Source organism: Equus quagga, chromosome 1, assembly GCF_021613505.1.
Source record: "Equus quagga isolate Etosha38 chromosome 1, UCLA_HA_Equagga_1.0, whole genome shotgun sequence".
Classification (NCBI taxonomy): domain Eukaryota; kingdom Metazoa; phylum Chordata; class Mammalia; order Perissodactyla; family Equidae; genus Equus; species Equus quagga.
In genome coordinates, this window is record NC_060267.1 from 172850566 (window position 1) to 172866626 (window position 16061).

Consider the following 16061-nt stretch of genomic DNA (forward strand, 5'->3'; position numbering starts at 1 on the left):
GGGGGGGGGGGGGGGGGGGGGGGGGGGGGGGGGGGGGGGGGGGGTGGCATTTGTAACTGCGAGGCTCTGCTGCCTCCTGCTGGCGGGAGCTGTACATGCATCAGAACTGGGAAGCCCTTCCTGGATTTTCCTGGCCCGTTCATGCTCCTGTCCCTTTTGAATGGGCAAAGCTGGATGTGAAAACTGAAGTCCAGGCTAGAAGTGCACAGCAGGATCTCTGGTCCTCCTGGAAGCTGACTGTAGCTTCAGTAAACAGCAAAGGCTGGGCTCCTAGAGCGCTGGCATCTCTTGGTCACCATGAAACCTCAGCTGGGAGGGGCTTCAGGAGTCCCCCCTGCTGGGGAAAAGTCTGATGTAAGTGGGCAGTTTAGGCTCCTCTACTGTGAAACCTTTGAAGGAATCAGGACATAGACCAGAGAGATGAGTTTACAAAGGACAGCTAGACTAGCTGTGGACTGGAGAGCAACAAATTGGAGGTGTCACAGAGAGGTCTGAGTTCCGGCCTCAGCTGGGCACAGTTGGCTATGGGGCTGGAAGCATGATCCTTCCTTCTCTGGGCCTCAGTTTACCCATCCATGAAATGGTGAGCACCATTTTAGTCATTTTAAAGCAGCAGATGTTAATTATAGACACACAGTTTTCAAACACTCTGGGAGCATAATATTGGCATGATGACATGATACTCAGACAGTGATTAATGCGTGGATGCATGAATTCTCCATGGCTAAGAACTAGGACTCTGGAGCCAGACACCTTAGATTCCAGTCCAGCCTCTGCCATTCAACAGCTGGGTGACCTCAACTTTAAAATGAGGATATTAACAGTACTTACCTCACTGGATTATTTTAGGATTGAACGAGTTTATAAATGTAAAGCAGTTAGCATAGTGCTCAGAACAGTAAGTGTGATATGCGTTAACTATCATTCATTCATCCATCCATCCACCTACCCACCTACTTATCCACCAATCCCCACTGACACATCCATTTGACACTTACAGGGTACCTCCTAAGTGCCTGGCCTTTTAAAGTCAATAAAACTGCATTTAAAAATTATTCAATAACTCACACTTTCTGCTCATTTGAACTAGTCCCATTGCTTACAACATACACGTGGATTTGAATTCTTCTGCATCTATGACGTTTTATTCTAATTTCTTATTATTCAACCATTGTAATATAGCAAGAGACCAGCGTTTGACCTTGCAAAAAATTAGGTGATTCTTATGTGGTCTTCCTATGGGGGAGGTTAAATGATGTGCATTTAATTCCAGGGTCTCCTGAGGCCTGGGGCACACGCCCCTGTTCCCACAGGTCAGAGAACAGAGAAGATACTCCCTTCTTCTCCCAGTGGATTTTTGTGGGGACGATTTCCACATATCATCTTTGATATTTGATACTGTTTGATTCATTAACAATGATGGTAAGGAATACAATTCACTCTGAGCCCCTGCCTACAGAGGACAGTGCCCACACCTCCCCTCGTCCCTTAAGTCAAAGGCATGTCTGTGGGGCTGGTGCCTCAGACCCCAGCTGTGGGCAGTCTTGTCATCAGGCCTCAGAGAGGACGCCATACCCTTTCAAATCCAGTCACGTCATGGCTACAAAATCTTCAGATCCAGGGACTCTGACCGTCCAAGTCCAAAGTCCATAGTCTGAGGTGTTGAATAAGGGCTGCCAATTTGATTCGTCTTACAGTGATATAAATAGGATGGCATAGGCATTTTGTGGGCAACGTGCTGCCTTTGAATAGCCACAGGCTTTGAAAAGCAGATGAAGCTGAGATTTACACAGAATGTGAGGCAAGTGCCACCAGGACCTTTTTCTTTGAATGTCCAGTTGCTCCAACTCTTTGACATCAAAGAGCACCAACCCTGAGGTCAGTCAGCCTGGGTCTGAGTTCCAGATCTGCTGGGACCCGGGAAGGTTATAGCCAACGGGCTTGTTTCCCCAGCTGTGAAATGGGGATAATAAAACCTCGTCTGGAAGCTATGGAAGTTGAGTGATGGAGCGAATGCAATGCGAATTTCCTACCCAGAGCAGGGTGTGAACACAGCCACACAGGCGACACAGACACACACAGGAGTGTGGGACTGCTGGGTCTAAACAGGAGGACCCCAGAGATGAAGCCAGGTATTGGCATCTGAAGGGCAGCACCCAAATTAACCAGACAAGGCTGCCCCATAACAGTCAGTGTAAAATGGAGTCAGATGAAGTCCTGCTCTGGTTGTACGGAAAGGGGGTCTTCCAGAGGTTGCTGAGCTGTGCTCAGCCCCATCAGCTGAGGGCAGGGATCACCTTCACAAAAGACAAGACACAGCTGGGCTGTTACAGGATGGAGACGTCATCCCAAAGTGTAACACGTGAGCAGCCCAGACGCAGTGACAGCGTGACTCCAGGTGAGTCAAGGAGGCCTGCAAATCAAAGGAGGGAGGGATGGCAGGCTCCAGCAGCCGGGAAGTGCTGGGCCGTGTGGAACCTGCAATCCCAGAGCAGAACAGCACGCAGCAAAGTACGCAGCTCGGCTCACGGCTCCTTCAGAAATGGGTCACTACCAACGCACACATTGTCTCAGCCAAAGCCAAACTTACGCTGGGAAAAACTTTCTTTTTTTAATCGCTCTGTTTTTTTTTCTGATTACAAACATGAAATCTGTGTCTATTGTGGAATGTATGGAAAACACATATTTAATGTAGAAAACAACAACAATTCTGCTTTCTACGAAAACTGGCAATATTTTGGTATACTTCTTAGTCTTTTCTATCGATTTAGACATGCAAATAGATGTGAAAGTACATTTACATATTTTCATATTCTTGAGATTATATATACAGTATTGTATCCTGATTTTTCCCCACTTACCTCATAAGTGTTTCTCCATATCACGAAAGCCTTTTGTACAGATTCTTCGTCCTAAGTATACAGTATCATTTACTTACGCATTCCCTTATATTTAAATCTTGAGGTTGCTCTTTTTTCCTGCCCCTATAAAAATTGCTGTGATAAACATCTTTCTGCATAAATCTTTGTCCCAATCTCTAATTATTTCCTCACCCAGGTTCCTGGAGGGGAATATATTGAGCAAAGGGCATGTACATTTTTAAAGCCCCGACATATTTTGGTAAACTGAAAAGCCCACTTTTCATTCAACATAAACTTCCTTTTGTAACAGTTACTTTAGAAGAGAACAAAGTGAGTAGGATTTAGGGTCTGAACAGAGAGAGAGGGGATAGGGACAAACTCCCCACATTATAGGGCTAAGCAGAGGCTAGTAGCCCCTAGAAACAAACCCACAAAGAATGTGGGGTGAGTTCTGGCAGAGGGAGGGGACAGCCCATTGCAGGGAAAGCAGTGGTGCTGGTTTCATGGGGAAGGGGGGTTCCAAACCGGGCCCCACAGGACAGACAGGTTCTCAACAGGCGAGCCAAGAAGGAAGGGGGAGAGGGGCAGGCCAGGCGAAGAGACAGGGATTCTGGAAGCCCCTGCAGAGAGGGGAAGCACAGGAAGCTGGAGCCTTCACTGGCGCCCCCCCGCCTCTCACTGGAGCTCCAGCATCCCCCAACAGCACAGACACTTTGTGCCTTGCTCAGCTGCCCCTCTACCCAGGAATGCCCCCAACCCAGATAACCTATGATCCTATGAGTCTCAGTGCAGGTGTCTCCTCCTCCAGGCAGCCTTCCTCATCCGTGTCTGGACTCACCACCATTCATAGCTTGGCTCCAGCCCAGGTCAGGGGCCGGGGGAGGATGTCTCTGTTCCTAGCCTGAGCCCAGAGCCTGGCCTGGGGAGACGCTCAGGAGGCGTCTCTAGAACCCTATTAAGAGTGACTGCTGAGCCAGAGATGATTCTGGAAGAAGGCAGAAGGCTGAGAGGTAACATTGCGCTGTGCTCATGACCGGGGGGCGGTGGGGAGAAGCGCATGCAGGCAACAGAGGAGAGGCAGAGGCCAGAGGAACACAAACACTGTAAGCTGACAACAGGAGACTCCACAACTCTTTCCTTCTCCGAGTCCTACGCTAGTGCTGTTCCCCAAATCCGCCGTAAAGCAGACTGCCTATTAAGCATACCGATTCCAAGGGCCCATTCCCCCTCAGGAGGTCTGGGGCCGCCTTGGGAACTAGTGTTTTTAGTAAGGCTCTCAGGTGATTCTGCCGTGAGTGGTCCTTAGACCAGCATTTGGGGTTTCACTCAGGGTTCGGCGGCATTTTCAAATCTTTTTAGCAGAGCATTTCTGTGTTCTGGGGAGCACTAGTTCTAAGGAATACTTACATGCATTCAGAAGAGTCCCATGATTAAAAGGTGATAATGGCTGCAGGCTATATCCCTTTCCTGTAGAGTCACAACGCACTTGAAGGGAGTAAAGGCTCTGAAAAGTCCTGCAGTAACCATTTTAAGTTTGTTTAACCATGACATTCCCGAGCCCTTCTGATCTGCAAATAGCATCCCACCAACCCAAGTTGGGGGAGCCCCCGTGGGAAACCCTGCAGATGGCTCTGATGGAATGTCGGCCCAGTGGGCCCAGTGACTCCCTGCTCCTGTCACATCCTGCCCTCCCATCTCCTGGTGCTCCTGTTGATTTGCACGAGGGGCGTTTAACCCCAGTACCAGGGCCGCCACTGGAGAAGGAAGACACTGAAACTGAAGCTGACAAGGTTCCATCAAACACCAGGAGCTGACAACAGGGCAGAAATCCAGGGTTACACAGTGAAAGGATAATCCAAATCGACTTTAAATTCCCTTAAAAATAGGTTTCCTCTTCTGAGTAAACCACTGCGTAACACTGCTACAAGGATCAGTCTCTTACTAGGGTTATTACGGCACACTTTGTGTTCAAAAGGCAAAGGCTTTGCAAAGAACCCCAGCGTCACTCCCCGGTTCATCCCTGTGTGGCCCTGACTGTAACCCGTGTTGTCAGCACTAGTTACCAGGCAGAAGATCCCACATTAGCAAGGAGTGGTAGCAGATTGTTTAATTTGACCTTTCAACCTGGGACGTGTCACCCCAACCAGGTGGGCCTCAGAATCCTTCTCTGTGCCCAGAGGGTGTCAGAGGGCCATCAGTCCTCTCCTGAGTCCCTGACAGACAAGGTCACACCCACCTGTGGGGGCCGCGGGGTGAGCCTTGCCTCGGTCCAGGCCTTCCTTCTGGGGCAGAGATCTGAGCAGTTCGCGGTGGTGATGCCTGCATGGTAAACATACGCTCAGGGCGTGTCTATGCGGCCCACCGTCCCCCAAAGCCACCCAGGGGGCTCAGATTTTCAGTCTCAACCTGCTTTGGTCCATTTCAGGTGGCTCAGTCCACAAATATTTGTTGAGGGCTTACCATGTGCTGGGCCCTGGGCGAGGTGCCAGGACAGAAAGCAGAGGTGTTGAGGTCCTCCCAGAGCGCCCTAAGAAGACAGCTCCCTGCCTCCTGCGAGCCAGGGAGAAAGCGGGGAAGAGCATATTTCCACTCTTTCAACATTTTCTTTCAATATCTCACTTAAAAAAAGGTTGAGTAGGGATTAAGGACATGGTTTATTAGAATCAAACAGACCTGAGTTCAAAACACAAATTTTCACTTGTAAAGCAGGGATAAGAACACCTACTTTTTAGACTTTTGTGAAGGTAAATGAGTTGCTACCCAGGAAGCACTGGCTCAGGGCATGGCCCACAGCTGGCTCTCAAAAAACAGGCTCGCTCCTATCATAAGCTAGCATCTGAGAACTCAACCGGGCCATGGCTAAGAGTGTGGCTTGGAGCCAGACTGCATAGGCTGAATCCCAGCTCCCCCACGGGGCAGCTGTGTGACTCTGGGCCGGTGGGTTCAGGTCTCTGTGCGGATGGTTCAGCACCCGCAAAATGAGGAAGAGTGACAGCACCTGCCTCCAGTGGGTGGTTATGAAGATTCAAGGAGTAATGCACACAAAGTGCACTGAAGAGTGCGCAGCACGAGCAGATCTCATTATACGTCAGCATTTCCAATATGATTAGACTTATACCCATTTGGCACGCGCGGTTCTTTTAGCAATCTATCTTCTGCAAATCAAGAGGTACCTGCATCTTCTTTTTTTAATCAAACATGGTAATCACTATGCCATGTATCAATCTGATCTTCATCTTCCACCTACTGGATTACGCAGTGACTAGAGCTGTATTTGGGAGGGACCAGTGCCTGGTGGAAACAGCAGGTGCTTTGCAGCCACCGTGGGTGGGTTCAAGTTTAGGTTCTCCTGCTTGTTCGACCTTGGATGAGTCACTAACACTCTCAGCCTCACTGACCTCGTCTGTTTCTTGGTCATGAAAGTTAATGCCTTATACACCGAGTATCACAAGAGCACGAAGGAGAGAGTGCTTCTACCTTCAAATGCTGGGCAAGTGGCTCAGGGCTGATTATTATGGGGAGAAGGGCAGCGGAAAGGTTAAGTCCTAGACTTACACTGCCTTGGTTGGAATTCTGGTTCTAGCTGCTAGCTGTGGAATCTTGGTGGGCTCCTTGAGCAATCTGCCTCCAGTTTTCTCATCTGTTGCCATCCCAGAGAGCTGCTGCGAGGATTAACTGAAGAGCTTAGCACTGGCCCATATACAGAAGGCCCAATAAACACCCGCTATTCTTACCATCATTACTCTCAGTCCACCTTCCCCACCTTGCTGTGAACAGGGAGCCCATTTGAGTCATCCTTACATATTCTTAGTGCCGAGGAATTGCTGACCTAAAGCCGGCTGAATTCAGGCACGATGGGAGAATAAACACATTTAATTCTGGCCCGAGGTCCTTCCTGGTGATTTCAAAGACTCAGCGGAGTCTTCAGGGCCCCAGTGGACCCTGTCTGTGTTTCATTATTGTCTTACTGCTTTGGTTTGGGAAGCTCCATCTCTGAGGAGTCACTCCTGGGTTAGTCTAGAATCTCACATCAGACTGAAGGAGGTTTGAGGCTCACCTCCACCTTCCAACTGTAGGCCTTTGAGGATGTTACTGACCCTTTCTGAGCCTCCAATTCCTCATCTGTAAAATGGGGCTAAGCCCCCTACTCCTCAGAGTTGCTGAGCTGAGTAGGTATTATATCCCTCAAAGAGCCTGGCACACATAGTAGGGGATCAAGAAAACGTGGAGATCATCATTTTATTTTACTTACCTTGAGCTCCTAGTTCAAGTTGACTTTACTTTGAATTTTAGCTGGGTCTCTGAACTCTGGTGGCAAATGATCACTCTCAGTGCCAAAGCCATCTTCCTCACAGACCTCCACTCTGCCTTTGTGGCACAGTGGCCACTGCTTCCTCCTGTTGCCTGCCTGACTGGCACCCTGGTGTGCCCAGCCCTGGGCCTGAGGACTGACACCGAGAGCATGTTCCCTGTGCTCAGTCATCCCACTGTTCTCCAGGGATGTCCCATCAGAGGGTCACTGTGGCAGGAGCAAAGTCAGCCACACTGTGCTCCCACCTGTAGGTCACTGGTTTTGAAGACGGCCATAAGCATGGCTTCAGAGTTGAACAGATCAGGGCTCCACCGCCTGCTAATCTGTCGTGTGACTGTGATTATCTTAGCCTCTCTGAACCTCAGTTACCTCATCTGTAAAGTGAGGACAACATAAGGTCAAGTTTGCAAAGGGATCCATGAGGTGACGATGGTGATGGCCCACATCAAGTGGCATTGTGACCAAGGCCTGCTTCCCACAACATGGGGAAAAGGTGAGTAGAATAAGTTATCAAATGCCCTACAAGCAGGAAAGCTGGCCTAGATTTAAAAAAAAAAATTAGGGTAAAAATCAGCAACCTGATAAGGAGAAAAAGAATGCTCAATAAGTCCCACAGTGAATTTACTTCATGGTGACAGTGACAAACGTCACTACGAAGTAAATTCACTGTTGACTCTATCAAGAAGCTACTATGTGGAGCAAAGGGTGGGTAGTCTTCTACCATGCTTTTACAATCACCTAACTTTACACTTTTAACTAGATTTTCAGTCTTAAAAAATGCTTTTGGTAGTTTCAGAAAAACACTGTAATCAAACAAAATTCTTTATTTTTTTTGAAGATTGGCCCCTGAGCTAACATCTGTTGCCAATCTTATTTTTTTCTTCTTCTTCTTCTCTCCAGTGCCCTCCAGTACATAGTTGTATATCCCAGCTGTGAGTGCCTCTGGTTGTGCTGTGTAGGACACCGCCTCAGCGTGGTCTGATGAGCGGAGCCATGTCCGTGCCCAGGATCCGAACCTGTGAAACCCTGGGCCGCTGCAGCAGAGTATGCGAACTTAACCACTCGGCCACGGGGCCGACCCCACAAACAAATTTTCTAATGCAACAGATAGACTCTGGAGATGAAGCTCACTCCAAATACTGAAAAATAAATCTTAATCAGCTATCTGATAAAATGATGTTGACTATTTATATCAGTGGATTCTCAACGTTGGCTGCACAAAATAAATCACTGAGGACCTTTTAAAAAATATCCATGCCTAGATGCCACCCCAGACAAATCATAATCTGGGCGGGGTGGGGTGGGGAGTTAGAGGTGATTTCTACAGAGTTGAGACCGCTCGTTTGGATGGATCTTGGTACTAGTCATAGGCACGATTCACAGACTTGGTGACTGAGGCTGTGGCTTCAATCCCGGCCACACATTAAAATCACCTGGGAGCTCTTAAAAATCCTGCTGTCCCACCCAGACCAATGACATCCGGTCTCTGGGGTAAGACTCAAGTTCCCCAGGTGATTCAATGTGCAGCTAGGGCTGAAAAGCACTGGACAAAAGGGTATAGTAAAAAAAGGAAAAGACTGTGTTCGGTAAAATCTTAGCTCCCGCCTGCATTTTGCAGCAGAAGCACTAGCAATACTATGTAGTGCTGTGCTCAGTTCCGATTTCTCAGGGAATGGCTTCTCTGTTTGAGGACAAGTTATGGGCCGGGGTTAGGGATGCAGGGAAGAGAGCGAACAGTATCAGCACCTACCACAAACCAGGTGCTCTGCCTACACCTTCCCATTAATTCACACAGCACCCCAGTGAAGCAGGTGGTGTGACTTCTACTTTATAGGTGAGGAATTGAGGCTCAGAGAGGCTACCTCACTTACGGCAAGTCACTTAGCTACTAATGTGGACCCCAAAACCTGGGCCCTCGGCCCCGCTGCCTCTTACAGGGTGGAGGCAGCGGGAAGCGTCAGTTTGTTCCTGACTACTGTTAAAGCCGAACGATTTGTCGGCTTATCTGTTGTTTTGTTTCCATTCCCCTCTGTTAGCCTAGATAAATGAGAGCTGACTCTACTGCTTATTCTGAGAGGATGATCTAGGTGAAAATTTATTCCTTATGTTAAAAAAAAGCCAGCCTGTGTCCTAACAATTATTTCCTATTTGCTCTCCTTTCAATTTGGCAACAGCTTCTGAAGTAGCTGCTGAATGCTTCTAGCTGGTTCTTTCCCAAGTAAATAAGAACCAGGATATGTACCTAAATGTTTACTTTTACTAAAAAGGTAAACATTTTTCTCCCAAGTGAATTTGAAGATGCAAAAAATGAAAACCAAAATAGATTATGAACAGGCCTGCCAATTATTGAGCCTTTCCCTTGTGCTTCCTATGCCCTGACGATCCTAGTGCTTCCAAACAGATAAACGACAGCCCACAGTGTGCAATCCCTTCCAGCAGAGCTGGCTGTCATAGTGACAGCCAGGCCACCTCAAGATCCCCTCTGACAGCCAGTACAGGGGACTTCCTGCCTCTCTAGCAAAATCCCCGACACAAGTAAAGCTTCCAGGACACAAGTCAGTGACCCATTGTCCTAACATGCAGGACCTGCTGGGGCTTTTAAACAGCAAATTACTTTCGCTGAATGCTAACAGCGATGCCAAAAGAAAAAAAACTCCTGAGCAACTATTTCTAGATTTATAGTCTTTCTTTTTCAATTTTACATAAAAGTCTAGATTTACAGAACCCAGGATTTGTACAATTAGAAAAGATGGCTTATTAAGTAGACGCAGTTTTCAACCTACTCAGTGAAGACCAAAAAAAAAGCCCCACTTAGTGAATATTCTTATGTGGTTCTGGGTCAGAAAAGTTATTTACACTTTTTAAATCCTTATTAGGTTTTATTGTCCCCATTTTGCAAGTGAGAAGTGTGTCTCAGGGGAGTCAAGTGCCTAAAGTCACACAGCTAAGTGGTGGCACTGCAGCCCGGATGCTACCTCCTCTAAAACAAGATGGGGCGTTTCCACAAAGTGCCTCCTGCGGGGCAGTGGTTTTCTTGCCCAGGAACTCTCTGAGAATGTGTCTGTTGGCCTCTCTCCTGCTAAGGAGTAACACATCTCAAACTTTGGCTGAGAAGGCCTGGCTGACAGCCCACTCCCCACTCTGTTCCAACCTTTCACCCCATGGGTTCTGGAGACGCATCCAGTGGCCCCGGACATCACAGAGCAGGCCCATCGTTACCTCAGCACCTTCACCGTCTCCAACCACTGCGCCTGCTCACTCTCCCAGGGGTCCACCCGGATCCAGTCGGACGTGTGCAGGGCCAGCCGGGCCATGGCCACCCGGTGCCGGGCAGCCACGAGGTCTTTCTTCCCGTACTTGTCATTGACAGGAGAGATGATACCTGCTATCACCTGGTACATTCCTAGGCAAGGGAGAACAGTGGTGTTGCCAAAATGCTCGCCACCTGGCAGCCTAAATTCAGGCAGGTGCTAAAAATCTCTGTGCCTCGTCCTGAGTGGGAGCAGACCCTGGCATTCAATCCTGGGTGATCCAGCTCCCTTAGGCAAGGCAAAGGCGCTACCTCAGGGACCATTTGCCTCTCCGCCAGAGTCTGCTACAGGAGGCTGTAAGGGTGGAGTCACGCAAGGCTCCCATATAGCAATGTGGGCAGTTAGGGTCAGAATGTGTTTAAGGAACATCATGACTGTCCCCTCTGCGGGACTTAACAGGGCACTGTCACTCTCTAATCAGGTATGGGACAATAGCTACATACAGTTTCTTAGAAAAATAGGGGCTTTTGTGGATCACAGATCGAAGGGATGGGGTTTAGCATGAACCAGGTAGATGGGTGACGGGAAGCAGATTAACTGCAGAGGCCCACTGCCGGCTTTGAGGAAGGCGCTGCTAAGGGAATGGGAAAAGACGCGGGCTGTGCCGATGAGTGACGCTGCGTGGTGCAGGGACTGGAGAATGGGGCATTTGAAGTTTTAAACTACAATGACATTGAAGAAGCTACAGAGAACCATCATGGAAAGAGAATGACTGGGACCTTGGGTGTGAGCTGCAGCCCCATCGCTTTCTAGGACGCCTTAGGCAAAGTACCCAACTGTTGGAAAAAATAAAATACTCAGCCACTTGAACGTCAGGTTTCCTACCTGTAAAATGGGATAATACTTGCTTGGCAGGACCTCGCGGTAAGGATAAAATTAGATAATGTTTGTGTAGTGGGATAATGTTTTAATAGTACATGATATATTAAAAATGTACTACAAAATATAACATGCATATAAAAGGGTATAAAACACATACGGTTTGATGAAGAGTTGTAAAGCCTACCCTGCTTTAATCATCACCTAGGTTAAGATACAGAACACTCTGGAACATCAGAAGTTCTTATCACAATCCCACTCTGACGGAAGTTAATCACTATTCTTATTTTTATAATATTAATTCTCTTGCTTTTCTTTATAGCTTGACCATGTATTTATGCATCCTTAAAAAACGGATTCATTTTGCCTGCTTCTGAAACTTTTATAAATGGAATCATACTGAACTTATTCTTAAGCCTTTTTCACTTTATGTAAGTGAAATTCATGCAGTGAACCCAAGATATTCCACTGGAGGATTATCTACCACGCAACGGATCTATTCTACTGCTGATGGACTTGTTTGACCAGACAATCACAAACGACGCTGCTGCGAACATCCTTGCACAAGTCTCCCTGTGCGCAAAAGCACACGTTATTTCTTAGGACACTCACGTAAGAGTGGCGGCGCTGAGTCATGGGCTAGGTGCGTTTGCAGCTTTACTAGATAATGTCAAACAGTTTCTAAGGTGGTTGCAGCTCTTTACCCTCCAACCAGTGGGTGTCTGAGAGTTTCATTTGCTCCACGCCAGGGCATCTGGGGTTATTGTCAGGATTTTCCCACTCTGACAGATGTGTAGTTATATCTCACTGTGGTTTTAATGTTCATTTTTCTGCTTCCTGAGGCTGAGTATTTATTCATATGTACTATTAAACATTCAAGCTTAATTTTTTGTGAAGTGCCTGTTTAGATCTTTTGCCCATATTTTGGGTTGTCTGCCTTTTTATCATTGATTTGTAGAATTCTCTATATATTCCAAATACTAGCCCTTTGTTCACTGGTTATATATGTCATATATATCTTCTCTTACTTTATGGCTTGTCTTATTCTTTTTATGGAATCTTTTGAAAACAAAAGTTCTTAATTTTAACGTAGTTGGGTTATTAGTTTTCTCCTTTATGGCTAGTGCATTTTGTGGTATGAAGACATTTTTCTGTATTATGTCATAAAATGTTTATAGTTTTGTTTTTCACACTTGGGTCTTTGTGCATGATGTGAGTGCTATTATTTTCAAATTGGACAGTCAATTATTCCAGCAACGTTTACCACTCTGCCGTGTGCATTGCCACCCATGTACAACATCAAGTGTCTGCAGGCACGAAACGGTCCCTGCTCTCTCTTCTGTCTTATTGCTCTATTTGCCTGTCCTTGTGCAAGATCACACTGCTTTGCTTAGTTTATTGTACATCTTGAATCTACTTAAGAAAACCCTCCCACCTTGTTCTTTTTCACTTATGTTTTGGCAATTCTTCACTTTTTGCATTTTGCATATAAATTTTAGAAAGCTTATCAAGTTCCACAAAAATGAAACCGTCCCCACCAAAAAAAAAAACCTGCTGAAATTTTATAGGAATTGAATCTGTAATTCAATTTAGAGAGAACTGACATCTTTACAATATTGAACCTTCTAATCCATGAGCATGGTATATCTCTCCATTTATTTAGGTCTTCTTAAATGTCTCTAAATAAAGTTTTACAATTTCTCTTGTAGAGTACTTACACATATTCTGTAATATTTATTCCTAGATATTTGATTTTTTTGATGCCACGATAAATGGAATTTTTTAAAAATACTTTTTTTTTCTGTTTGTTGCTGATATGTAGAAATATAATTGATTTAGGTATCCTGAATGTGTATCTGGTAATCCTCCTAAACTCTCTTATTAAGTCTAATAGTTTATCTGCAGAGTCTTTTTACTCTTCTATGTCCAAAATAATACCATCTGAAAATACTGAGAATTTTGCTGCTCCATTTCCAATCCTTATACCTTTTATTTCTTTTTCTTATTGTCTTGTTTAAGACCTCTAGTATGATGCTGTATAGAGATGGCGTTAGCAGGCATCTTTGTCTTACTCCCACTGTTAGAGGAAAAGCTTTCACGTTTCATTATTACATACGATGTTCGCTGTGAGTCTTCTGTAGATATCATTTTTCAGTTGTGGGAGAGACAATGCCACGTGTTCTTAAGACCCATTTTTATTTTTCCTCTCTTTAGGCACACACGAAGCTAACAATTCTGTTGCTCTTGAAATTAGGTTGGGTTTATGTGATTTCACTGAGTTATAATCAATGGGACGTGGGTGGAAGTGATGTATGCCCATCTAGCCTTGGCCATAAAAACTCTTGTATGACCTTCCAACTGTTTCATAGTGAATCTGAAAGCTACAATGAAGGTAGCAAAGCCATCAATAGGGCCTGCCAGGAGCCCTGAGACACAACTTGGAAAGAAACTGCCCTGCAGATCTGCTGTACCTACAAGGAATTTATCTGATGAGAGAGAAACTTTATTTAATATGTTAAGCTCCTGAAATTGGGGGATTTGTTATTGCAGCCTAGCCTGATCCTGGAAAACATGTTACTTTAAGAGACATTCCCAGCTATTCCTAGTTTAAGAGCTTTCATCATAAATGAGTTTTATTACATGCTTTTTCTGCAATTCTTGAAATGATTGTGTGATTTTTCTCCTTTAGTCAGTTAACCTAGTGGACTGCATTGATTAACTTTCTAGTCTTTACATTGCATTCCTGAGATAAACTCGATTAGGTCAAGATATATTATCTTTTTAATGTATTGATGGATTCAGTTTGCTAATTTTTTTAAGGAAGGAAGAGAGATCTATAATTTTCTGTTCCCCTAATGTCCTAATCAGGTTCTGGTACCAAGGTTATGCCTCATAAAGAGTGTTGGGGAGAATTCTCTCTTTTTATATGCTCTAAAGTGCTTGGGTAGGATTGAAATAACATTTTTTTCTTAAGTGTTTGGTAGAATTCATCAGTGAAATCTTATAAGGCTCGAGTTTAATTTATGTGAAATTTCTTGACTGCTGATTTAATTTCTTTAATGGTGATAAAACGATCCAGATTTTTATTTCATTATAATTTTTGGCAATTTACTTTTTCTAGGATTTTGTCTATTATATCTAAATTTTGAAATTTATTGGCATAAGGTTGTTCACAATATTCTTTTATCTGTTTAGCGTCTACACCATCTGTAGTGCTGTCCTTTTCATTCCTAATGTTGGTGGTGTCTCTATTATTCTTCCTTGCTCAGTCTTGCTAGAGGTTTGTCATTTTATGAGTTTTTTCAAAGAACCAACTTTTGGCTTTACTGATCTTCTCTGCTAAATGTTTGTTTTCCATATCTCAATTTCTGTTCTTATTTGTATTAATTCCATCCTCCTACCTTCTTGGTGTTATTTTGCTGGTCTTTTTCTAACTTCCTGTGGTGGATGGTCAGCTAACTGATACGCAGCTTGTCTTATTTTCTAATACGAACAGTTCTGGCTATAAATTTCCCTCTAAGTATGTCTTTACATGCATCCCACAGGTTTTTATATGTAGTGTTCTTCATGAACATTCAGTTCAAAATATTTTCTAATTTCCATTATTGTCTTTTTTGATCCATGAGTTATTTAGAACTATTTTTGCTAATTACCAAACATATTGAGATTTTGCTTATCTTTTTGTTATTGATTTCCAGCTTAGTTGCACTGCAGTCAGAGAACATATTCTATATTGATTTCAATCACTTGAAATGTGTTGATATTTGCTTTATGTCCTAGGTTATGGCCAGTTTTGGTAAATGTCCCACGTGTGCTTGAAAAGAACGTGTAATCTGTGACAGCTGGGTGCAATGTTCTGTCCATTTAGTCGAGACTGCTAATTGTTTTTGTTTAAATCTATGTTCTTACTGACTTTTTTGTCTGCCTCTTGTATTAGCTACTGGGAGAGGCATGTTAAATTCTCCCACTATGATTGTGGATGTTTCTATTTTTCCTTTTAGTTCTTTCAATTTTTGTTTCACATATTTTAAGAATATGTTATTGCCTACATATTTCGTATTCTTACACATCTTTCTGTGACTTGAGCCTCTTTGTCTCTAGTCATGCTTCTTCACTTCAGGTCTACATGTCTGATATTAATATAGCCTCAACAGCTTTATTTTGGTTGGCATATGCATGGCATATTTTTTTTCCATCTTTTTTCTTTCAACCTTTCTATACTTCTAATCTAGGCAAGTCTTTTGTAAATAGCCTATAGCTGTCTTTAAAAAAATTTTTTGTCAAGTTTGACAATTATTGACTTTTAACTGGAACATTAAGTTTACTGACATTTAATGTGAATGTCGATATATTTAAGTTTCAAGTTACCATCTTATTTTGTGTATTTTTCTTGTCACACAAATTTCCTGGTTTTTTTTTCTCTTTTCCTGCCTCTCTTTGGACTTTATTTCATTTTTTTTTCTCTCAGATTGGAAGTTACATATACAGTTTTATATGCCAAGTAAATCCAGACCTTTGAGCTCTTCCTCAACAACATGAGGACTGCAGAACTCTGTAACTTCATTTACCACCTACTGACTTCCGTGTCATTGTGGTAGGTATTTTAAGTCTATTTTTCCCTAACACTGTTAGACCTTATTATTCTGTTTTATACAACCAGTACTCATGTAAATTTACCTAGATATTTGCCATTTTCTTTGCTTTCCATTTCTTCTTGCATATCAGACCTTCTAGCTAAGAATCACTCTCCTACTGACA

At 44.4% G+C, this 16061-nt stretch overlaps 1 protein-coding gene across 2 annotated transcripts in view; it reads right to left on the minus strand.

The window, feature by feature from the left end:
- NMNAT3 (nicotinamide nucleotide adenylyltransferase 3) overlaps positions 1–16061 on the minus strand; it is a 116010-nt gene that overhangs the window by 2094 nt on the left and 97855 nt on the right. For both annotated transcript variants that reach the window (XM_046642765.1, XM_046642754.1), the window contains exons 3-4: positions 10393–10576; positions 5098–5180 (exon numbers count right to left, since the gene is read on the minus strand). In XM_046642765.1, the coding sequence (XP_046498721.1) occupies positions 5098–5180; positions 10393–10576 (267 nt within the window). The remainder of the gene's footprint in view (positions 1–5097; positions 5181–10392; positions 10577–16061) is intronic.